Consider the following 25,062-nt stretch of genomic DNA (forward strand, 5'->3'; position numbering starts at 1 on the left):
AGTTTAACCACCATCTGCAGCTGCTGGCCCACTTTCTCCCTTTGTTTAACTTCCTATTCTCCACAGGCTGCTGCAAGCAGACCACGGCGCTGCTGAGGCAATAATCAATACTCCTCTAATTTCAACGCACTTGACACTGAGAAAGCAGAGTTTGATCTTGAACTTGTTGAAACAATCCGGGGCAACAGACTGGCTTGAGTTGCAGATCCATTATGATCATAAAGCAGTAAGAAAAAGATTCATTCACCATTTTAATGGTGAAGGTTATTTCTCCTTTCCCCCTAAAATCAGCATATCCCTTTCTGGTGTGGAGAATGATAGTGTTTCTTTACCTTGACTCTTCCCAAGGTAATAACTCTCACCTCGAGCCAAATTCCTCCTGCCTACTTCTGTCCCTACCACAACCTACAGCAAGCTGAACAGAAGCACAGACCTGGCTCTCTGAGGACCTGCTTCAAGGGATGGTGAGACTGAAGTAGCATTAGAAGGATCACCGAGTGAAGCCCTGATTAATCTGAAAGGAGCAAGCCTTACTGCTGTGTGTACCAGTAGCTGGTTAGAACCTGTGTTTTGAAAATTTCAGATCTGGGAGATCTGAAAGCTGCCATCAAGGGATGCTTATTCGGTGTCAGTTTCCAATGGAGGGGAAAAAATAATGAGGAGTTGAAAACTAAACTAAGTTAGCTTGCAGCAATATTTGTTGTCTAAAATAGGTCTCCTTGTCATGCCTGAGAAAGCATGATAAAGACACTGAGATGGGAACCTGCCTGGCTTCAGATAATAGGGTGTTCCTGGGAGCAGATGATATTGGGATACATCATTTAAAGATGTATGAGTTGCTCTTTACCTTTGGGTTTATCTCTACCACTGTGAACTGCAACAACAAAGCTGAATGAAAGTGACTTACATCAGTGAAGTTAAGCAAGTGTAAGTGCCTGCTGGCTTGGAGACATAAGAGTTTTTTATATTACATCAACCACTTTGACCGTTGAACTGGCTCTTGAGGTGTCCTTCAAGGCTGTGGGTGGCTGCTATTCAGTCTGCATCCAAGCTCTGCTCTCACTGAAATGGACAGGTATGCCACACATTCAGAGAGAACAGAAAGGCAATTACACATCTTTTTTTTACTGTCAATTGGATCAGCAGAAAGCACCTTCCCAAGGCATGGAGCAGGATGATTAAAGTCTGAGCAGGAACTCTCCAGTGAAATGGCAGCAAGGATGGAGAGGGAGCATTGATTTTATTGAAGTTGTGTGTGAAAGGAATCAGAAAGCAGGCAAACAGCAGGACATGGTATTGTGAAAGTGAGACTGGAAGGGGATAAGAAAAGCTTGTGGTGCCTGGGGCTTCTTGGAAGGAAGACTTTATCCATGCAGAACTCTGTTTATAAAAGCCATACTTTTCCCTGTCTTTGTACATAAACTAGATTACCTTATCAAAAACAATAAGTCCTTATTGCAGACAAACAAACATGACCCACATAATCAATTTCTAAGAAACAAAGCTTCATGTTGTGCCTAATAGCTTAAGGACTAACACTTAAGGAAAAAAGACAGGTATTGTCTGGTATTGGATGCTCAGTTCCAGCTTATGGAATTTATTTGTGGTATAGCTCCAGAGCAATACTAGAAGCCATACCAGCTGGCATAACATGACAGTTGTTCAGTTCCTTTCATTATAAACCAGCAAACCATTTAGGGCACCGCCTACACCTTGTAAATACACCTGACCTGTTGAAATGATAGTCTTCTCCCTGCAGGAGCACACTGGTCAGGATTCATTAGAAGAACAACATTTACAGAGCTCTGGTCCCACCTAGCTCGGTAGTCCTTGAAAGCACAGGGTTTCCTTTCACAGGCCCTAATGCTCACCTTCTTTTGTATGGTCTCTCATCACCTCCCACTGCTGTGGCCTTCTATTTGGGGTTTAATGGCCCCATCTTGAGAGGATGAGCATGGAAAACTTCTAGGTAGCTCACAGTTCTATGTTCTCACAGCTCAGTTCTATGAGCTCACAGTTCTATGAGCTCACAGCTCACGTCAATGCTACAGAACTGTGTCTGCTGTAGGTAGAGATGACAGCTTTACACCAGTGGTTTATGAAAAGACTATGAAGAAATTTTTCCAGACCCTCTCCTTCATGATTGCCATCAGTATGGCAATGAACAGGGTGCTCACTAAAACCTTTATTTTTACATAGAAAAGACCTTCCCCTCATTTTTTAAGAAAAAAGTTGTTAGCCAAATGTTTGCTCAAATCAGCATTACTTCCGTAGATCTGTATCAACTCCTTTTGACATATCCTAGATTAGGAGAAGCATTCATTCAGAGGTAAGCAGATATGAATCTCTTTAAACTAGCCCAAAAAGCAGAGCCACATCTGAACACTGCTCTGATGAGAACTCAATGGGAAAATCTAGCTTAGACTGTGGCAGGATTGACTGCAGTCTTAATAGGCGGCTCTGGATCAGAAACAGGAACTGTAGATCCAGCTCCAAAGCTTGCGCTTCTTTTTAATGCCTGGCTGCTATTACCACAGACAAACAAAGCACAGACCCCAGATTCTTCTTAAGGCTGATCTCTTTATTAACTTTTCAGTTCTAAATAAATAGATTCTGCAAGTTCTTGTGTTGTGATACTTCCCAGCAGCCACACTCAATTATTCTAACTTGTTAGCTGATAGTCTAGAAAGCAAATCAGCCTCAACTGAAAGATGGGACAACAGACTTTTCACAATTAGGGGTGAATCCGTGACATTTCTGAAGTATGTTACAAGCAATGACTGAATGCTATGACAACTCTGAATGTTCATCTCCAGTGAATAACAATGTTATCAGGGTGATGTGAAATACTGACTATAAATGCATTATAAATGCTTTCCCCTCTGTAATTGCATGGACAAGATTAACTGAAACTCTATATGCAGCTATAATTTTGTGATAGTTTGTAACTATACTTTATGGAAGTTGTAATAAATTACCTATACTAGCAATAAATAAATCAGAATAATTTTTATTTGGACTGTTAAGAAGCCAATAATACATTTCTAAAAAGCTATATACACTGTTTATGGCATTTAAAACAAGTAAAAATATTGTTTTGGTTATTTTGAAGGTAAGTAGCAACTCTGCAGTCATTCTTTGCAAATTGTTTTCATTAGCTGTAAGTAATCTACATAGATTTTCACACCTGTACATTTAATTGTAAAGAAAGTTTGAATAGAGTAGATCAAAAGTGCATATTGAGAAAACTGGTATGGCATGAATTTTGTTTTAAGGATACTTATACCATTAGCTAAAAAAAAAGGAAAAGGAAAAAAGATTCAGATGGGTAACTTTGAAGACTGTATTTATGTGAACTGCCTTCACTAGCTGCAAATAACTACAGACTTTGCTCTGAATGATAAAAGGCGATTTGAATTCTTTGTAAACCAGCTAGTTCTCACAAAGTAGTGACGGTTGGAGGGGGGGGGGGGGGGCGGAACTGTAAAACCTAACAGATTAAAGTGTAACTTTTGTTTTGTGGAGGTCTTTGTCCACGAGAAATGAGTGAAGAACGGATTTTGCTTAGAAGGTAGTAAGGTTGGGATCTATTTTGGAGTTTGTACCCGTAGCTAAAAAAGGAGGGTAAACCTCTTTTCTTTGAGGCCTGTCCGGCAAACACGGCCACAACTCAAGCAGTAGCGCTTCTCAGTTTGGCAGGCATTTCACTTCAGGCTTTGCTCCCAGCAGAATGGCAAATGCTACGTGCAACATAGCAAGCCAGAACCACACTCCTCCTTGGCGCTCCTCAGGCTGTGACTACAAACACAGGCAGACGGCGCAGTCACGTCCCTATAACCTCCGACGGGGTGTGCAGTTTCTCATCTCCTTGACATAGCTGGTGCCCATGTCCACGAGCTGCACACTGTTGCACTCTGAGCCCTGTGCTTTGGCCATCTTTCCTTGAGGTGCCACCCCGGCATGCAGGTGAGGCACCAGGCAAGCTTTCACGGTGTGCTCTGCGCAGTGAGGCTTCAGCACGGTTCCAAGGCACCCAATGCCCTGAAGCATCCCGCCGAGCCGGACCCAGGTCACCCTCCAGAGAACACCAAGCTTGCCGGGGGCTCTCATCGCGAGTGCTGCAGGGCGAAGGCACACTTCTTGTAGGCGGCGTAGAGCAGCAGGATGGCGCGCAGCATCCTGCGGCACATGGCGGCAGCCAGCCGCGCCTCGGCCTCCCGCAGCCCGCAGGGCCCCAGCTGCCGCGGGGCCACCACCCGGCAGAAGGCCGAGCGCTCCGACACCCGCAGCGAACCCCTCCAGCGCGGCGGCTGCGCCGTCACCGGCCGCCCGAAGACGGCGTCGAGGCCCCGCAGCCTCACAGCCTGCGGCCGCCGCATCGCCGCCCCGCGACCCCACAGCCCGCCCGCCACCGCCACCGCCCCCCCCGGCGGCAGCCCGCCCCCGCGGAAGGGGTGCGCCGAAATGGCGGCGGGCGGCGGGGAGGGCGGCGGGGCGCCCCGCAGCCAGCGCAGCGCCTCCTCCAGGGGCGAGTGGGGCGCCCACAGCTGGTAACCGCCCGCCATGCGCCGCCCGCCGGGCCGCGGCCGTTGGCTGGGGGCGCCCGGCGGTGTCCTGCCCCCATGGGGCTGTGCTGTCCCCGGGCAGGGCTCGGTGTGCTCCCCCTCACACGACCATGTCCCCACAGTCCTTGTCTCTGGCTGTTGTGCTGTCTCTGTCAAACATGACTAACCAGGCCCACCTCCACCTGCGGATCTGATAATGCGTCCTCACTGCTTGCTTAAAATCCCTCCACCGTGTTAAGTTTAAACACCTTTATTTGAAGGTGCTTTTGAGAAAATAGCAAAGCCTTCCGTACCCAAATTTTCAGTCGTGGTGAATGTCTCAAAAATTCAGAGTACAACAAATAACTCAGCCTCCTCCTCAATCAATAGGAGCGCATTTCCCATGTATTTACTGCCCTGACAGCCTGATTTTCCATCTGTCTTTGCTGTCATCAGGATTTGAAATTCTCAGTTTAAGCAGGAGCTGCACAGGGGAGAAGACTGAGCTTCTTTCTAGACAAACAATTTTATTTGCAATTTTAGTTTTGGAGTGCTTTCACCAGCAGTTGTAAATCTGCCTGCTACGGCACGTTTTCATTTTCCTTCAGCTTGGGGTCACCGCAAAGATATATCGCGATGCAAGTTGCAGGATGTGCTTCTCCTCGAGGGGGAAAAGGTTGAGTTTTACAGATGGACAAATTTTGCCTAAGTGCTTCTGTACAGACGGAGGAATGTTACAGCATTTCAATAGGACCAATTTTATTTTCAGTCAAAAGCCTCCAGCAAGGAGGGCTGAAGCATGCTATGAACAGCAAGGTGGCTGAAATAAAAGAAAAAGCTTGCCTTGAGTGGCAAATAAACTCACAAAGAATAACTAAAGAAACTTCTCAGTGGTAAATTGCTGAACTTTGCTGTAGTTAGCTTAATGTTTTGAGTCGTGGCTGACTTGCCTATCATTGTAAACAAAATGTTCCCTATAAATGGTTCCAATTTGATACAAAGCTGTTGGAAGGCATACATATGAAGTACAGTGGAAAATGTAACAAGTGTTCCTTAGAAATACCAAAGAAAATACATATCAAAACAGACATCACAGTTACAAGAACACAAGAAATTCACAATCTGGAATTGCAGTTTGTTTTATTTGTGATCGGCAAAAAAGGATCCAGCATGGCCCATTTAACTTAGTGCAGCATAAATTTTCCTTTTGGATTAATTTCTCTGGGAATAGTTTTTTTAATTCACTCTAGCATCTGTGATTTGCATTAATATATGCAAAGCATTGTAACAGCCATACTCCTTCCAAAATCAAATCTCTTCAAAATTAAATGCTCCGTTTTTCTAAAGGGAATTATCTTTTGTTTAAAAAAATCCCTAAACATGAAACTTTTTTTTTTTTTTTTTTTTTTTTTTTTTTTTTTAACTCACATACTGAGGGCATAGTGCTCTAGTTTTCACAGCAAAATGCACAAAGCATTTAGGCATAACGATTTAAAGGGTTTAATTTTGCCTATTATTAAACTGCTAAATTCCTTCGCAATATACGCATGTATGCTGGTTACACTGGAGTGTCTCCATCCGATACTAAAAGCACACCCATGAGTGTGTGTATATATGTGCATGCCATATATATACACACACATACGTACATATATACACATACATGTTTTCTACCTACTCTGTGTAAGAGGCAGATTGTGATATTATTTCCTTTAATGAATCAGATTTTCAATCCTGAGTTTACTACTCAGGCCTTTTATTTAGCACAATTTTCTACTTCACAGAATCACAGAATCACAGAATTTTCTAGGTTGGAAAAGACCTCAAGGTCATCGAGTCCAACCTCCAACCTAACGCTAACAGCCCTCCACTAAACCATATCCCTAAGCTCTACATCTAAGCGTCTTTTGAAGACTTCCAGGGATGGTGACTCCACCACTTCCCTGGGCAGCCTGTTCCAATGCCTCACAACCCTTTCTGTAAAGAAGTTCTTCCTAACATCTAACCTAAAACTCCCCTGGCTCAACTTAAGCCCATTCCCCCTCGCCCTGTCACCAGGCACGTGGGAGAACAGGCCAACCCCCACCTCTCTACAGCCTCCTTTAAGGTATCTGTAAAGAGCAATAAGGTCACCCCTGAGCCTCCTCTTCTCCAGGCTGAACAAGCCCAGCTCCCTCAGCCGCTCCTCGTAGGACTTGTTCTCCAGGCCCCTCACCAGCTTCGTCGCCCTTCTCTGCACCCGCTCAAGCACCTCGATGTCCTTCTTGTAGCGAGGGGCCCAAAACTGAACACAGTACTCGAGGTGCGGCCTCACCAGAGCTGAGTACAGGGGGACGATCACCTCCCTAGCCCTGCTGGTCACACTGTTTCTGATACAAGCCAGGATGCCGTTGGCCTTCTTGGCCACCTGAGCACACTGCTGGCTCATATTCAGCCGACTGTCCACCATCACTCCCAGGTCCTTCTCTGCCTGGCAGCTTTCCAACCATTCCTCTCCCAGCCTGTAGCTCTGCTTGAGGTTATTGCGCCCCAGGTGCAGGACCCGGCACTTGGCCTTGTTAAACTTCATGCAGTTGACCTCAGCCCATCGGTCCAGCCTATCCAGATCCTCCTGCAGAGCTTTCCTACCCTCAAGCAGATCGACACACGCACCTAACTTGGTGTCATCTGCGAACTTACTGAGGGTGCACTCGATGCCCTCGTCCAGATCATCGATGAAGATATTAAAGAGGACCGGCCCCAGCACCGAGCCCTGGGGGACGCCACTAGTGACTGGCCTCCAACTGGACTTGGCTCCATTCACCACGACTCTTTGGGCCCGGCTATCCAGCCAGTTTCTAACCCAACGAAGCGTGCGCTAGTCCAAGCCAAGAGCAGCCAGTTTCTTGAGGAGAATGCTGTGGGAGACGGTGTCAAAAGCCTTGCTGAAGTCAAGGTAGACCACATCCACAGCCTTTCCCTCATCCACCCAGCGCGTCACTCTGTCATAGAAGGAGATCAGGTTCGTCAGGCATGACCTGCCTTTCATAAAGCCATGCTGACTGGGCCTGATCGCCTGCTTCCCCTTCAAGTGCTGCATGATGACTCTCAGGAGGATCTGCTCCATGAGCTTTCCTGGCACTGAGGTCAAACTGACAGGCCTGTAGTTTCCTGGGTCTGCCCTCCGGCCCTTCTTGTAGATGGGCGTCACGTTTGCTAGCCGCCAGTCGATTGGGACCTCCCCCGATAGCCAGGACTGTTGATAAATGATGGACAGCGGCTTGGCCAGCTCCTCTGCCAGTTCCCTCAGTACCCTTGGGTGGATCCCATCTGGCCCCATCGACTTGTGCACATCTAAGTGCCGTAGTAGGTCACCAACCAGTTCTTCATGGATAATGAGGGCCACATCCTGCTCCCCATCCCCTTCCACCAGCTCAGGGTACTGGGTATCCAGAGAACATCCGGTATTGCCGCTAAAGACTGAGGCAAAGAAGGCATTGAGCACCTCCGCCTTTTCCTCATCTCTTGTAACTAAGAGCTTTGCTTCGTTACAGTCTGAATATAAAATTGATGAAATCTTCACCTTTTGTTTCTGAGTTAATTCTAGGTGACCGATTCGTTTCTTACAGACATCAGGGTCCTGGAAGTCCATGTTCTGTCTCACTGTTGTTGATATCCAGAAATCTTTTCATCATGCATCCTGGTTGTTTGGAAACCCTTCCAGGTCACCTGATTTTAGATGTCAGCATACACTCAGATTGTACCTTGCTGCAAATTCCCAAATCATGGGGAATTAGAAAGTAATAAATCAAAGATCTGGTGGAAACTGTGCCTCACTTCCATTTTGTCTCTTTGGGATTTATTTTTTTTTTCCTGTCTTGAATGTGTCTTTATTGTATAGGTATCTTTAAATAGTCCGTAGAATGGCCATTTGGAAAGACAAAAAGTATATTTGAGCCTGTATCACTTTTCTTTACATCTTTCTGATTGTTCAGATACTTTGATTTCTGTGACTCAAGGCCTCAGGTTTATCATAGCATTTCCCACACTTTGCTTCATAAAAGAACCCCATGGCCTGTAATTAATGAGATGCTATAATTGTAACCACTTTGCTCATGAAACTGCTCTATTTTTACTTGGCTCTTGACATTCAAACTTGCTAACATGCTGACGTATATTTTTTACGCCATTTTACTAACAGCATCTTGACCATTCAGGCTAAATAGCATGTACACTTCCCTAGCTTGGATGAATGCTGTTTAGGGAGAAAAAAAAAATATCTTAATCGCCTTTCAGGTTTTCTTTGTTATTATTAGGGTACCGGGGCTTTTTTTTCAGTCAGTTTGATTGGAAGTTTAAATATATTGCTCTTTTGGCATTGTTGTTGCTGGCACTCCATGGCAGCAACCAGGCTGATTCTTCACCCCAGTATCCCAGGTGAGCACAGCAGTGCCTTGCTCATACAGGTGAGAGTGACCCTGCAAAGACAGAACCATGCTGCAATTCCAGAGCTGAAAGGTCCCAAACCAGTGATTTCTCTCATTCCTGGCTCAAAGTAACAGGATTTGAAAAGCACTAGTACAAAAGGGCAACAGTTTTCATGTCTTTCAGCAATGAATTGTAGCTCTTGAAAAGTAATCAAAACTCAGAGCTGGGTGTTATGGTAATTGTCTGATGACTAATGAAGGACAAATGCCTCGATAATTAAAGACTGAAAGGCTCTGGGTTAGATTTTAGAAACATCATTCACTCCTGTGATTTTTTTCCTTCTGTTTGCTTACTCAATTTATCTTTTAATGGTTCATTTTAATCTCTGTTTTGCCATTTTACCTATAGTTTTTATATAACGTAAACATGTGCAGCAATTTTCTTCAACGGTTTATGGTAAGTTGTCTCTTCCTCTTGTATGCTTGACTGTTTGCTGTGTAGGCTCATCAGCTTTCAAAAACAGAAATTGTATGTTTTTACATACTAATTTTGGTATCTTCCCATTTTTCATTATCAGATAAACTGGATGGTCTTTTCTCTAGGGGTGGCTGGAAAAAAAAAGAGATTGTGTTTGAAATTGTGGCTGAGACAGACACATTATCAGCTGACTTGGAATGAAGATAATACCTCTATTTGGAGTTTTGTCATCTTGTTGTTTTTTTTTTTGTTTGTTTGTTTTTGTTTGTTTGTTTGTTTTTAAAAAAAGGAAGTGTAATGGAGCTTTGAGTGCCAATGTCCTCTTAGAGGTTTATTTATAATGGGCCTATGACTCATACACTATTAAAAGTCCTTAAAGGTAAGCAGGTGGGTGCTAGGTAAGCAAAGACTGTAGCAGCAGCAGCAGCCCAGAGAAAATGAGATTGTTTCTTGATCAGCTATTTCAGAGACATTTTTTTGTTCTCAAAATTTCAAGAGATCTATCTAAAGATATTAGGGTCACACAAACAAACTTCTTCAGTGAATTGCTTCAGTTTTGAGTGAGATAATGCTGTGCTAACACTGAAACATAGACAATCACAGGTATGTTCTTAACATGGCTATTTTCTTAAAAAATAGCCTGTAATTCTTCCTGTTCTAAAAGCATATCCTGAACCCTGTTAAACTGAGCATCTTTTAGAGATGTCATTATAAACTGTTCAATCAGCTTGAAGTGTTTTCAGCAGAACTTTGGTCTAAGCCATAGTTTTACAAAACACATGAAGAATGCAAAATATTCATTAATAACTGTTTTCCATTGCTTCATCTGGTAGTGATTTACATGCACAAGTCTCTGTTCATGGCATGCTTTTCTAATTCTTTTGCCATTTGGAGAGGGGAGAATAGTTTAAATGCCATTGCAATTAGAAGGTGTGTAAAATGACCATACAAATCAGCACTGTTAGGAGTTTTAGTTTTGTGTCACTTTTGTCATCATTTGCTTCAATTAGGATACCCACTAGAGGGAGTAGTGATAATGTTTTAAAGCTGAAGAAGCTGAACAAATAGTGCTCGTAATATTTGGGTGGATCTGGGGCACTGGGCCTGGGTTCCTGCCTCTCCTGAATGCCCTATTCCCTGCTAAGTGATGAGCCAAGTGTTCCACAAGACGCCTTCGCAGTGCTCTGGAAACATTCTGGATAAATAGTTTTGAAGAATGGCTAATGCTTCCTTTCTAACTTGCATAACAGCATTGTTGAAAGACTACTACATGGGGGAGGAGGGGAGGACCATTTTAAATGATAAAATGAACCTTAGCAGCTTTTTTTTTTTTTTTTTTTTTTTTTTGATAAAATGGATATGCAATCGTATTGTCCTTCTGATCATCAGAAGCAGTATTTTAAGCTGAACTTTGCATTTAAAATTATGTTGGCTTTTTAATTAATTTATTTATTTTCTCCAGGATTAAAAGAGTTTGTAGTTAGGAGGAATAAAATATATTTCAGGAAAAATATTTATTCTCTTTTGAACTGAATTTTCTGTCATACAGCTAGATGTTACTATGTTGTAGATAAAATAAAAGCTAGGAAGCTTACAAAGATTTTGTAGACTGATGAAGGGACATAGGTGTTACAATGCTCGAGTATTTATGATGGTTACATGTGCATCCAGCCCTGTGCTAAAACTGATGGTCCATTGTGGGGTACATACACTCGGTTAGAAATGACCAAACAGGAGCTGTAAAAACTAGGGCACTGAATAGGAAGCACTTAGCAGAGGCAGTGCTGATGGGACAGCATGTAAGTAGCTTTTCACAATGCTTCTCTCTCTCTTTCTCTCTCCGTCTTTTTTTTTTTTTTTTTTTTTTTTTTTTTTTTTTTTTTTGTCAAAAGCCTCATTAGTCTTTTGAGAAGAGTTGTTTTTACATACCAAATTTTACTTCACTCCTCCACTTCCTTCCACTCCCTCCATCTTTTGGTAGTTGTGTGAAGTGTGAACATTATGTACCCACATCAATTGGAGTATTTTCTGCTCTGTTTTTCTCTTTTTTATAATTCCTCCCCTCTGAAATATGATTTTATTTGTATATTGCTGAGCTTGAGTAATAGCGATAAATGATTTTGCAGGACAGACGTTTATACTTTTTTGGCTGTTCTTTTACAGCTAGCAGACAGGGGGAACAGTAAGTAGTGATTTACTAATGTGGAACAATCTCTTTAACCTGTTTAAATCATTACTTTAGCATCTTGTCTTCTGATAGCCTTCAAAAGGAGATAGGCACTTCAAAGAGGCTGGTCATTTCAAAGCATACATGAGAATATTATGTATAAACACATAGCTGATTTTTTTTTTTTTTTTTAAGGTAGAAATGTTTTTTTGTTTTAGTAGCTGGTTGATTTTCTAACACAGGAAATGATCAAATCTTCAAAAGCCTTCAGTTCAAACTTAAACGAGCTGCTAAAAGTTTGAATAGTTACCTCAGTTCTTCTTGTCCTTTCTCCTATTTCATCTGTCCCATTCTTCATTGCCATCTTCTAATTTAGTGCTTTGCAGAGAATCCTATTTTGTAACCTGTTCAAAAGCCGAAACACTCCCTTCCTTTTTTTTTTTTTTTTTTTTTTTTTCCCTACAATTTTGTAAGGGATAAATATGGACTAGTCAGAGGGCCTGTGCAGCATTGCAGTGTCATATAAAAGCCCATATTGGCACGGACCTCTGCAAGTTGTATAGTCCAAGCTTTTGTTGAAAGCAGGGCCTTAAATCGCATTATCCAAGGTCCTATAAATTCTTGATACTTCTATCAATGGATATCCCATAGGATAACCTATTTAAAAAAAAATGTATTTTTTTTTCTAATGGTACAATATTTTTCTTTGTCTGTGTTGACTTTCTTCTGAAGCCATTTGCACCCATTGCTCCTTTTCTGTCACCTTGCATCCTTTTGAAGGGAGTTCCCGCATCTCCACTGTAATTATATTTTAGATACTGCAAAACTCTGGTGAGATCCTCTTTAGCTTTGACTTCTTTAGTCTAAAAATAAATAAATAAATAAATCCAGTTCTTTTCATCTTTCTTCATCTGTGAAGTTCTCCAAACCTCTCATCTTGCTTGCCCCCGAGTGGATCCTCTCCAGTTTTTTCAGTGTCTCCCTCAAACTGTGGAGACCAGAGGTAGACCCAGTATTACAGATGTGGCCTAATGCATGCTAAATGACTGGCATGATCACAGCCCCTGCTCTGCTGGCTCTGCTCTTGTGAGCACTTGCCAGCATTTAGGCATAGTTATAATTTGAAGACATTGGGGGGGGGGGGGGGGGGGGGGCGGAAATCACTGCCAGGAATTGATTATGTGCCCAGAACAGTCCTGATAAGTGAAAACTGAATTTAAAAAAAGGATCTCATAACTGAACATATGCTTTTGCAACTAAATCTAAATTTTGACACAAAAAGTGAAGTATTCTAGAATTAAATGGCATAATCGTGTTAAAATGGAAGTGTTACTTTTGGCACAGCTCTTAAAGGGGAACAAGAGAAATTGAATTTATATCACTGTCCTGCTTTTGTCAGTAACTGTTCCCTTACTGTAAATACAGTCTGGGTTGAAGGGCCTGTAATCTGTGTGTCAGCTCTGTATTTTGTCAGAATTACTGTATCTGTTTTTTGTGGGGGTAGTAAATTTGGTGTGTCCTCGTTACAGGCTGAGCATGCCTTGTGAAGCTCAATGAATGGTACATGTACCAAAAATATAGGGTGCTGTTAAAGTGTGGCATCTTGAAATATCTACCATTTAAATAGCAGCTAGATAGCCTGGCTATTCTCAAATTTCTTTTAGTCCAGCTGATGTGTGTAGGCAGCAAGCAGGCTGTGGTATGGCCAGATGGCATCTGACTCCCTGGTTTGTTATCAGTAGAAGACTGTAACTTTGTTAGATGAAAGAAACAGAACGAGTTATTTTGTATTTGGAGAACTAAATCAAGATTAAATATAGTACAACCATGCCATAATTATTGAACTAATGGTGCAGTAAAATCTCTCTGAGATCTGTCTGTCAAGTCTTTGGTGTGGGAGAAGAGGGAGTTCCTAGTAGGTCAGAATTTTCATACTGAATGAAAATCACTAATATGTAGTAATTGTTCTGCAGCCATCTGTGCAAAAGCTATATATATTTTTTTTTAAATGAATTTATTTGCTGTGGAACTAGTCAAGCACAAAAACACTCTGTCATCTATTTTCAGAACAAAACCATGAGACTTATCAAATGCTTAACACTGATGCTTTGTGCTTAAGCTAAAAATTCCTGTTGTTGTTGCTGCTTTCTTCTTTCCCAGCAGATTTATTTGCTGCTTTCCACTTCTCCTTCTGGAAGAAGGGTTAAAAAGATTTTGGTTTCTCTAAGAGGCTTGCAGTTATAACAATATAGTTTATTAGTCATGGTCTCCTTGAAGTTCAAAATGCTTTTGAATAAGAATAGAGTTGAAGCTGGTATAAGATGAAAAACTCTTGCTAAACATAAGAATTTTGGTGAGGAAAAAATGCAGTCTGAATTACTGAATGTATTAGCGAATGTTCAAATAGTCCAGCAGCTTGCAAAATTTTATTCATTCATCCTCACAGGCACAAAAGTGAATGCTCTTTTATCCTCCCCCAGATTTTTCTCCAGCTCTTCCTAATTCTTCTTTGCATTGACTGGATCTTCGCGAAGACTTTTCAAAACCTTTCTTCCTGAGCAGAATCCTGCCTGAGCAGGAGACCTGTGCAGCAGAGAGTCACTGTGGCATCTCTGCTTGGGGACGTGTACATGTTTGTCTTTCCCATAAAAATGCAGCATCCCTAACACTGCAATTTCTTTCTAGAAGGACCTCAGAGGCCTGCTTCTTATCTCATGCAAGATAATATATTTGAAATAAATCTTTTAAGGACACTGATATTTATCTGTTATGCCACGGGACTGCAGTTTTGAGTGTATAGAATACAACAGTATTCTGCTAAATACTTACTGACATTTATAATCTGTCTTAATTCAAGAATAAACCATTTTTTAAAAACATAGCAAAATGTCTCACAGACAGTAGTGAAATCCATAAACTGCACTGTGTGTGGTAATGATGCAGGGGTTGCTAGTAGCACAGTCCTTCATGAGCAAAGTATCTGTGCAGCTAAGTCTTGATTATGCAAAAAGAAAGTCTCTAAGACAGTAGTGGATATGGACTGAAGCATGTACTGTGTACAGGCACCTATCCTCCAACACATGCTAGGCCTTTATTTCCTTGTGCCTCCAACACTACTTTAAATAATGCTAACAAAGTGCAAAAATGAAATTTCCCAGAGAGGCACTAAAAAAAATCTAAATCGTCAAATTGACAAAATCTAGAATTGTTAGATTACTGTTGCCTCATACTGGAAGAAGAAACCCCAATGTTAATCAGCAGAAGTTGAGCTTTGACAGTCATTCAGCGAGAATATGCTCAATTCTGGACAGCCTCTTCAGTCAGAGAATCACATTCTCAATCAGTTCCCATGTGGGAAGAAAAAAGAAATATCACAGCCTCTGGAGCACTCTGGACCATTCCCGAAGCTGATTTAACTTCTGGAGGACTTTTCAAACTGTTTTTGGATGACCTTCCTCTGCCTAAACAGGCTGAACTGATTTGGTGAATGGTTGGATGAGCCAGTGGATATACAGTTGTATAGATCAGCTCAGACAATATTCAGTAACTTTCTGATCAGCTGCCAAGCCCAAATCTCAGGCATAAAACTCCAGATTTATGTTGCTTTTGAATAACATTTCTTGTCTGACTTTTTGGCTCTAAGAAGATAATGATAAGGATAAGAAAAGGTATGCTGAAGGAGCACATTTCTCAAGCGCTTATTCATGCTGCTTTTCAAGTGGTTTCAGGTTGATTTCTCTTGTTTCTGGTGGAGGACAAGGGTGATGGTCTGTGCTATAAGTCTTATACAGAACTGCAGCTTTCAGAAGAGGCTGGTGACTGTCGTGCCCTGAGCAACACTGGGAAAGGTAATGTTGCACAAGGAGATAAAAAAAGTAATCTTTAATCTCTCAACCCTAATACAAAGTTCACACAGACGAATGGATTTTCTACCAGAAAGACTTCAGTGATCATGCATTTATATTGTCAATTTCCTAATCTCAAGAAGTTAAGTAATTATGGTGTTATTTCTATGAGTAAAGAAAAAGCTCAATTAGATTTAAAACCAATGAGTATTAGGGGTACTACAGTTACTCTTTACCAGCTGATGTTCTTGCACTGAGTAACAATATATAACACAGGGAAAGAATGCAGCTTTCTTCTTCCTAATTTACTGGCAATAGATCAATTCCCTGCTGCTTAGTAGAAAAAGATTTACTGGAGTAAAAGAAATGCTTTACAAAATGGATGTATATATGACCAGGTCTAGATGTTTATTATTGTTTTTTTTTTTTTTTTTTTTTTTTTTTTGTCAGTGACGGTGTTTGCCTTTTTTTTTTTTATTATTATTTTTTTCCTTCTATGGAGAGTAATAGGTTGGAAAATCACCTGAAAAACTGTATATATAGCCATGCTTAAATGGGAAAAAATGCTAGGTTTTTATGTGTACAAAGAGAATTTTAATATGTGATGTTGCAGTCCATGTGTACAGTTTTGTGCTCCAAGACTGGATGTCTCCATGTAATTTCAAAAGCCAAAACACAAACAATTATCTTTTCCCTAACACAAAGTTTATGCATGTGCAACTTAAATGGTTTTGGTGGTTACTCTTGATACACATGGGTGTTAATCAGGGGATGGTTAATATAATTGTTTTTGCTCAGGGGTTTCTGTGTGCTAATAGTATAAATATTTGCATGCAAATAGAGAGGAGCAAGCAGAAACAGACTGTCTGGCTTTTAGCATTGCATTTGGAAAGGGGTTTGTCCATAGCACCAGTGTGTCTGGCTCAGGCTTACTGCTTCTGAATACTTGGGATAGAATTAGGACTGACAGCATAAGCAGAATTGAATTTTGCCGCACAGCACTGCCCCCCGGCTCATACGTTTAGTTTATGATTGATAACTTGGCTGCAAAAATAAGTTCAGTTATCTAGGAGGAGTTTTTTGGCTGTACTTGTGGCTGGATCAGCATATTCCAAATGTGGAGGGTTCATAGTTTATCATTCTGTTAGGACTGCGCTGGTTCATCGCTGGAGTGGAGATAGCTTAATCCTGCAAGGTTGTTAATGAGGTTGGACTGAGAAAGGATGGAAGTGAAGATTTCTGGGTTTCTGTAGTTTTAGATGCTAAGTGAAGAGGAATTCTGGAGTCTGACCAGAAGACAAAATGGCTTACCAGAGACTGAATAATCTACCTACAGTAAAACTGGGGTATTGCCATATACTCACTGAAACACAAAAATCTTCTCTGTATTCACTGAATTTGTCCATTGTTGTCATCTTACCTGAATAGTGTCATGAATAAGAGAATTTTCTATTAAAAGTGGGGAAAAAATAAAAGGAAAGGAAAAAGATTACAATGCTACATCTCATCTGTTATGCTCATTTGAGGAGGAGGGAAAGATGTTAACAGTTAAGTAGATCAGTGGATGGTATATATAAATATGGACCTTTGGCAACTGAAGGAGTGATATATCTCCTTTCAGCGAAGGTGAAGACATGCCACAGATTTACTGCTCTCTCCCCTCTGAGCTGAAGTTGGGGTCCCCATTACATATCTGTTAAATGCCATAGTGAAGAGCTGCTGTCTCCTGCTGCATGGAATCACAGCAGTTTGGTCCCTCAGGAGAAGATTGGATGGGGATCAGAGAAGGATGAGACCTGCTGGCCATGGAAGTAGACTTCCTAGTGTGAGAGCCATCAACTATCTCAAGGCTCTGTAGCTGCTGACATCTGAGATTAATATTAGGAGGGAGTAAACAGTACTGTGACGGGGGCTTTCGAAGGTTTTGACGGATTGAATAGCACCCAGCCCCACCTGAACACTTAGCTCAACTTGGACATCAAGCTGTGGGAGAAGCCCTCTCCAGAGCAAAGCATAAACCTGCTGTCAGCTTAGCCAATTCCTCATTAACAGAGCAGATCAGGAAAAACTTTCTCTAAGAAGGGGGGGCTAAAACTTCCTCCATATTATCAAGTCTTACTGAAAGAAATAAGGTAAAGTCTATTTTATAAAATATTGATAAAATTCATGCAGATGACTTTTTACCCTGTATTCAACAACACAATGAACATGCTTTTTGGAGACATTAGTTAACTGAAAGAGCCTTTTAATTAAAGCTGTGGCAGAGTCTATACTAATACATCTGTGTCCTGGGTTCAGTTAGGACAGAGTTAATTTTCTTCCTAGTAGCTGGTAGGGTGCTATGTTTTGGTTTAGGATTAGAAGAGTGCTGATAACATGATGATGTTTTAATTGTTGCAGAGCAGTGCTTACGCCAAGCCAAGGACATTTCAGCTTCTCACTCTGTACTGCCAGCGGGCAGGCTGGGGGTGCAGCAGGAGCTGGGAGGAGACAGACCCAGGACAGCTGACCCAAACTGGCCAAAGGGGTATTCCATACTATCTGGGGTCATGCTGAGCAATATATAGGGGTGGCTAGCTGGGGAGAGGAGGGCCGGACTGCTCGGGGTTAGGCTGGGCATTGGTCAGCGGGTGGTGACCAATTGCATTGTGCATCACTTGTTTCATACACATTATTAGTAGTAGTACTATTATCATCATTATTGTTATTATTATTTTCCTGTCTTAATAAACTGTCTTTATCTCAACTCACAGGCTTCACTTTCCCGTTTCTCTCCCCCATCCCAGAGAGGGAGGGGGGAGGGTGAGCGAATGGCTGTGTGGTGTTTAGCTGCCGACCGGGTTAAACCACAACAATCTGAAACTGATGGTCATGTCTTCTAGAATAAATATCACATTTCAGGATCTGAGTGAGTAGTTCAGATACTGATTATGCAGGAAAGAGAATGGTTACCAGTACATGGTGCCAGCGATTATTCATGGGTACTGTAAATGGCTTGTGGTACTGTTAAATACTTAGGAAGGTCTATGACACTTATTTATGGCAAGTAATGGTCTCCCAAAATTACTGAGCAGGGCCCAGAAATCATCTTGGGCCAGGGGCCACTCTCTGTAGGCAGTCTGATATGGGCTATGTTGCTTTGGAGGTTAGGAGAGGGCAGGAGTGCAAATGCAGACTGCTGTGTGTTAGTTGACTTTATTGCCAGTAGGTGCTCCTGTGCACATCTGATGTCATAATATTCAGAAAGAGAGCTGATGTTCTTCCAGTTTTCCTTGCACAACACCACAGTGTTCATTGGTTTGCTGACTTGGAAGAGACAAGTGTCTCCTATGAAAAGATGCTGGAGCAATGAAAAGTGTATTCACATTCATCTCAGAGTATTTAAATTATTGATGTCATTAAGCAACACAAATAAGCCATAATGTATATTCTCATCAAATTATTATTCCTTAAGGTTTTTTTCTTAAACATAAGAAATGCTTCAAGAAATGCTATTTCTAACCAGAAAAATGTCCATTGCTTATTTCTTTGCACTTTACTGCAGTCTGTAGGGAATTGATTCATCCCATTGAGAAATTTATAATTAAAATACTGTATTTTGTCTTCAAAAATATTTCAGTAATTGGGTAAATTGCAACTTATCAGAGAATAGTTTTTCTACCAGAGATTTTCAGGGATTTGTTGTCCCATTCACTGACAGCTGGTTTGACAGGGTGAAGCATTAGCATTTTTCTGCATGAACAATGTTGATTTTTTTATTATTTTTATGCTTTAATTTCCTTTTATAGAGATTATGCATGTGATTTGACACACAAAAATTCTGAAGGAAAGTGAAGTCTTTAGCTGCTTTTGCCATTTGGTGGTTCTGCAGATGAGAGATGTAAATCATGTGCCCTTCAGGGAAGTGGTTGAGTCACCACCCCTGGAGGTCTTTGAAAGATGTTTAGATTTAGAGCTTAGAGATACGGTTTAGTGGAGGACTTGTTAGTGTTAGGTCAGAGGTTGGACTAGATGATCTTGGAAGTCTCTTCCAACCTAGATGATTCTGTGATTCTAGTATCCTTGTCACTGTACCATATACTCTCTTTCTTTTAGCTGCTGAATGAAAAACAGGAGGAAAGATTTGTTGAAAGAAGAATTTTAAATGTTAAGAAGTTCTGGTCATTTTAAGCATCTTTCACTTCTGTAGTGGTAAAAGTTTATGTATATTTTGCTGAACTTTCAATAGCCCAACTGTCTGTAATATACCAGCATTTTGTATTTGGAAATCAATGTAATGGAGGCTATCTATAGGAAACTCTGGGTTTTAACTTCAATGCTGCATGGATTTCTTTCTGACTTTTGAGTGAATTCTTTGTTCTTCATGCAATTTCCATACTCTTTTTTTTTTTTTTTTTTTTTTTTTCCTTCTTCTCTGGCACCTTATTTCTGCTTTGAAGCCACCTTATTATGTAACACAAGATACCTTGTATTTAGGAAGAATTTCTTCACCAGGAGGGTGGTCAGGCCTTGGAAGGGGCTGCCCAGAGAAGTGGTGGGGTTCCAACTCCTGGAGGTATTTAAGAAATGAGTGAACACAGCACTAAGGTGCATGGTTTGGTACTGAGACTCAATAGGTCAGGTTAGTGGTTGGACTTGGTGATCTGGAAGGTCTTTTCTAATCCTATTGATTCTATGATTTGTGAGGATTAAATATATTGTAGAGTGCCTTCACAATGAAAGTGTCGTGCAGATGGTTATTAATTGCCAGTTAAGGTGGTGATAACTTCTAGTATGCCTGGCTAGTCTTGTATACCTGACTGATGTTATTTGACATAATGTATGATGTGAAAGCTTGTCTACATATTTTCCATGTCTTTTTGTTTGCACAATTTGGAAGTTAGCTGAGAAGCAGAAAGGAACAATAATAATATCCAAGCAAGAAGGACATATGCACTGAATTAACAGATACTATGATCTTTTTAGGTAAGAGAATACTGCTTAGCAGAGCTGTTAACATTTTTTATAGCAAGACCATTTCTACATACTGCTCACTTTATTTTCAGAACACTGTATGAAATTCCTTTTTTTGTCTTTCCTTCTCATCCATAATCTCTGCTAAATCTTATGCCTCCTGCTGTTGGTTCTGGAACATAGAAAGGAAATCTCTGTCATACCATGCCGAAGGTCTAGCTCAGACTGCTGAAAGGTTTCCATGCCAAAGACGATTAGCCAAGTCATTTCATCGTGTTTCCACAAATACCTTAGTCCATTCGGCATAGACCAAGTAAGCAGCTCCAGGCATCTCCCAGTCAGTGAGAGCAGCAAGCCCAGCAGCATCTGGCTCATCTAGGACTAGTGTCCTTCAATCAACTACTTGAGTGTTTTATGTTATTATACATGAAGTGAGTGATCAGTGCATATAAACGTGTACTCTGAGTAGCAAAACTGTAATGATAATTATTGTTTTCATAGATCTATGATTTCTGTAATTGGTTATTTCATCTGAAATATAAGAAGCCCTAAACTGTAGAAAGTCTGTGCCTACTTGAGAGGCAGGCACTGTGAGAGGAAGAAGGATGTGGTAGCTGTTCAACTATATCCCTTCCTTCCATCCTACCCACTGCTACAGTAGCACATTAAGAAAATAAATAAATAAATATAGGAAAAAAAATCTGTTGGGGTTGGATGGATTTTTCACAACTGACAACAGAAATTTGGCAGTTGACAGCATGCTGGCATTTTTAATTGATCCAAGCACCAGGTGCACAGCCTCCAGTTGACAAGTTGAATGGTTGCCAAGAAATACAGCTGGAAGGTACCTGCAGTTACAGTGCCACAAGTGCAAAACCAGATGGGGACGTGTGCTTTTTGGAAGTGAGTGTCTCCAAGCCCAATCATTGTATACAGCTAGCCACTACAGGTAGTTTCTGGGTGGTATCCCATTTTTTGGAAGTCAGTCTGCTGCCAATTTCACTCTTTTCTTCTCGGCGTTGGTGTCTTGATTACCTATTGCCTGTCAAATTTAATCAGGAGATGAGTGAGACTCGCCCTTTTTAAGACTCAGGTTCTTGACAGAATGGGACACTTCTGAGAGAGAAAATGTCATCCATCTATATTTTGCTATCATTTGACTTTTCCAGAAAGCCCCAGGGCATCTCTGCTTATCACCTGCAAAATCCTAATTACAGGGCTTTTAATACTCGGTGAGTATTCTAACAGTGTACATGTTCACCAAACATTTAATCAGAACTGTTATGTGCAAATCCTTTGTTCATAAATGAATCCTAATGAACTTTAGCCAATTAAACAGAAAACCAAACAAAAACTATTACATATGGCAACGTGACTGAAGTCCCTTGTAGAAATGCAACAGAAAAGGTCCATGTAGGTTTTATTATAGTACATGTATATAAATTTTAACATATAATATTATTTTACCATCAAATTTTAACTTGAGAAAAGGATAGTAAAATTCAGTTTTGTAGAATGTTAATTCTGGATGCTGCCAAGCTTTGAAAGCAGTTATATGAAGTGCAAGCTTAGATTTTTTACATTCTACTTACCTCAAAACATATCCAAAAACATTTTAGACTCTGCAGTCAGTGTCTGTGCATTTTACTATCATTATTACCTTGCTTGTATTTGCTGTGTTAAAGTGCCTGATATGACTCTTGGACTTCTGGGGTTGGATGAGGAAACTCCTTGACTTTCATGGAGTAACTCTATGATGCTATTTCAACACAAAGTGATGTTATGCAGGGATTCAATAAGCAGATCCAGGCTGGGGTTATTCAGCATTTCTGTTATTTGAACTGAGTGTGCCAGTTTGCTTGTGCTTCTATTTCATTTTATATAGCTGTATCTTTTTAATTATCATATTGGCCTAGTACATTATGTAAAGTTGGCAGCTGAAGACATTAATAACTGATAATCCATAATTCAGATTATGTCTAGGTTGGGATTTAATTTTCAAACATGAAGGGTTTAATCCATTTTGGAAGAGAAATATGTCTATCTGTGCATATGTATATATGTCTATGTGCATATGACTCTAAGTGTGGATACAGATACAGGTGCCTCAGTACTTTGTCTTGATGTTAAGTCTTGTGTTCCTACTATGACAATGTGAAATACTTGTATGCTTCTCTATGCCTAGTTAGTGTGGGTCCACCATCAATTTAACTCCCGCTAACATGACGCCCCACAGGAATGTTCCATAGAGAGGTCTCTTCTAAGACAGTAAACCCACAAAGCAATGTCTCCCACTAACTCACAGATGCAAAAGGAGGAAACAAAAAGAAATCTACACCAGGTAGAGGCAGGGTTATCAAGGGCAGGCTGCTTTTCTCACCCACCTCTCATAAGGACCCCAACTTCCACTTGCAGCCCAGATGGGAAGACAGTAAAGTCCATGGATTCCTGCTGAACTTCTCGCTCACCCAGTGACAGCTCTCTCCTTTGGTTAGTGTTGGTTTTCCTTGGGATTCACAGCTTCCAAAGCAGGCAGGTGTTTGGAAGGACTCGATTGTGAAGGAGGCTGAGATTCATATATTCTTACAAAATGATGTGCCTTTTTTTTTTTTTTTTTTTTTTTTTTTTTTTTTTTGTGGAACATGCAGCTGCCTACCTGAATGAGTAGAGTTGTATGACTCAGAAGTCCCTGAAGTCCCAGTTCAGAACTTTGCTGCTCCATGACTGCATTACATCTCACTGCTTTCACCTTCACCACGGACCTTTCAAACACATGGCTAATGGCCCCAGAATCTTCTGCTCTTTCTACAGGGCTTCTGCAAGGTCCATGGCAAACCTTGGGATGAAAGGAAAAAAGATCTGGGATGAAAGGAAACATGCAACCTCTTACCTCCAATATCTTCTTGGAGGGGGGTTGTGCATTTGTTGGCAGTTCCCTGTTGTAGTCCTGCAAGGTGCTAAGCAGCTTTTGATTCTCTTGAGGCTGGTAGATGCTGGGAGCACTTGGGAGTGCTGAGACGTGGATGGCATCAGGTCAGATCCACTTCATGAAGCCTACGGAAAGGAGGCCAGCCCGTCGCAGGCTCTGTTCACATAATCCACAGCTTTGATTGCTGCAGATGAAGACCTGAATGAGGCTTTTTTCACTTTGAATTTCTTTCCAGTTTTCAATTTAAATTGAACAATCAGCACTTCAGGAGAAGCTCCAAGTTTCTTATTCCTTTGACATTGGCACAATAATCTGGCTTAGGTTCCGAGTCCTGCAAAGAGTCCTGGAGGAAATTCCAGTCTGGTGCACAGCCAAAGGAGGTATGGACTGCCAGTCTGTGGATGTAATTTTTGCACAGCAGGAGTCAAAATACAACTGTTTAGAAATAAAGCAGGGAAGTCATTACCAGGAGCTGGGATAATCATACTCACCCTGGTGGTTTGCATCTAAGCATTTAAATTTGGATGAAATTAGTAGAGGTCCTGCCATGTTGTTGGTGATGTTTTAAAATGCTACCTTCATCTGCAGTCCTTGCCTGAGCCTGGTACCTGTAGCATTAGGATTTGCACAAAAATAATATGGTGTTGAAATACTGGGTTTACATTACTTGTCAGTCAAAATCACTTTGCCACCATCATAATCCCTGCCAGTCCCTCTTTATACTTATCTGTTGCCCCCAGAGTTAATTGCAGAACACCCCATGAGGACCCACTGGCACAGAATAAGTGACAAAATGACCTCTGTCTGCCTGCAGACCATATCGTGTTCAATAAATTTTGTTTTCCAATGTATCTTCCAGTTCTTAGTGCTTGTGACTGTGTGGGATTGGATATGAGTGGAGGCAATGTATTTTTTTATTTTGATTTGGTTTCCTTCTGGTTGTTTTCTTCTTGACTAGTGAGATGAATCAGGTTGCTGAGCATACTCCTGGGAAGTCCTGAATTTGCTCATGGAAGGGCATGCGGAGAGGTAGAGCTGTGGCTGGGGAGGATACAGGATACAGGGAGGATACAGGGCAGGCACAAAGCAGTGATGGGGATGCACCATCTTCCCCTTTGGGCAGCAGCCATGTCATGAAGGGGTGCAGTGAGTGCCTGAGCCACTGCCAGGGAAATATGAAGGCCAAAGTGGGAAGTGAAGACACTTTCCAAAAACAGTGGGTATCTAACAGCATTCATTCATTCAGTCAGTGGCCTGGAACTTCCTCCAGATTTTCTACAAGCTCAAAATGTGCCATTATCTTAAACAAAGCAACTCTGCAACCACTCTGTGCTCAGCTCCAATGAGCAGCTCACTCTCTGTTCTCCATAGCAGGGAATATGTGTCCCTCATTTCTAATATGTGTATATACATAGCGTAGACATCTGTCAACTGTGTATTCATTATCTCACTGTGTCACATCTGTCAGGCAGATTCAATTAATTGAATATCCTTCCAGCTCCAGTGAGACTTTCTGTGCATGTGAAATGCATCAAACATCAAATAAAGCGGGGCTTGGCAATCAGGAAATTGAGTAAAATGAACTAAGGGGAAAGCGGGCAGGTAAAAAGTGTTTGCTGATATTTCCAGGTTTGCTGCCCTAAAAAGTGCAGCTCCATGTTCTTAGAAGTGCTTGCAAATATCAAGTTGTATATGTTAGGCAAAGAGAGGATGATGGGGATAGTTGGAAACATTTCACTA

At 41.3% G+C, this 25,062-nt stretch overlaps 1 protein-coding gene and 1 long non-coding RNA gene across 2 annotated transcripts; one reads left to right on the plus strand and one right to left on the minus strand.

The window, feature by feature from the left end:
* Window positions 1–2,560: 2,560 nt before the first annotated feature.
* On the minus strand, window positions 2,561–4,565 carry FANCD2OS (FANCD2 opposite strand; the record flags this gene model as incomplete). Its single annotated transcript, XM_084511251.1, has 1 exon — window positions 2,561–4,565. One exon carries the CDS (start codon window positions 4,563–4,565, stop codon window positions 4,107–4,109), a length of 459 nt encoding a protein of 152 aa, XP_084367377.1. The 3' UTR covers window positions 2,561–4,106.
* Window positions 4,566–21,562: 16,997 nt separating this feature from the next.
* LOC311431808 lies at window positions 21,563–24,173 on the plus strand. Its single transcript, XR_014689652.1, has 3 exons — window positions 21,563–21,625; window positions 22,809–22,883; window positions 23,042–24,173. It is a non-coding gene; the product is annotated as an uncharacterized lncRNA (long non-coding RNA).
* The last annotated feature ends 889 nt before the right edge of the window (window positions 24,174–25,062 follow it).

Source organism: Aythya ferina (assembly GCF_964211825.1).
Source record: "Aythya ferina genome assembly, chromosome: 2".
Taxonomy (NCBI): Eukaryota; Metazoa; Chordata; class Aves; order Anseriformes; family Anatidae; genus Aythya; species Aythya ferina.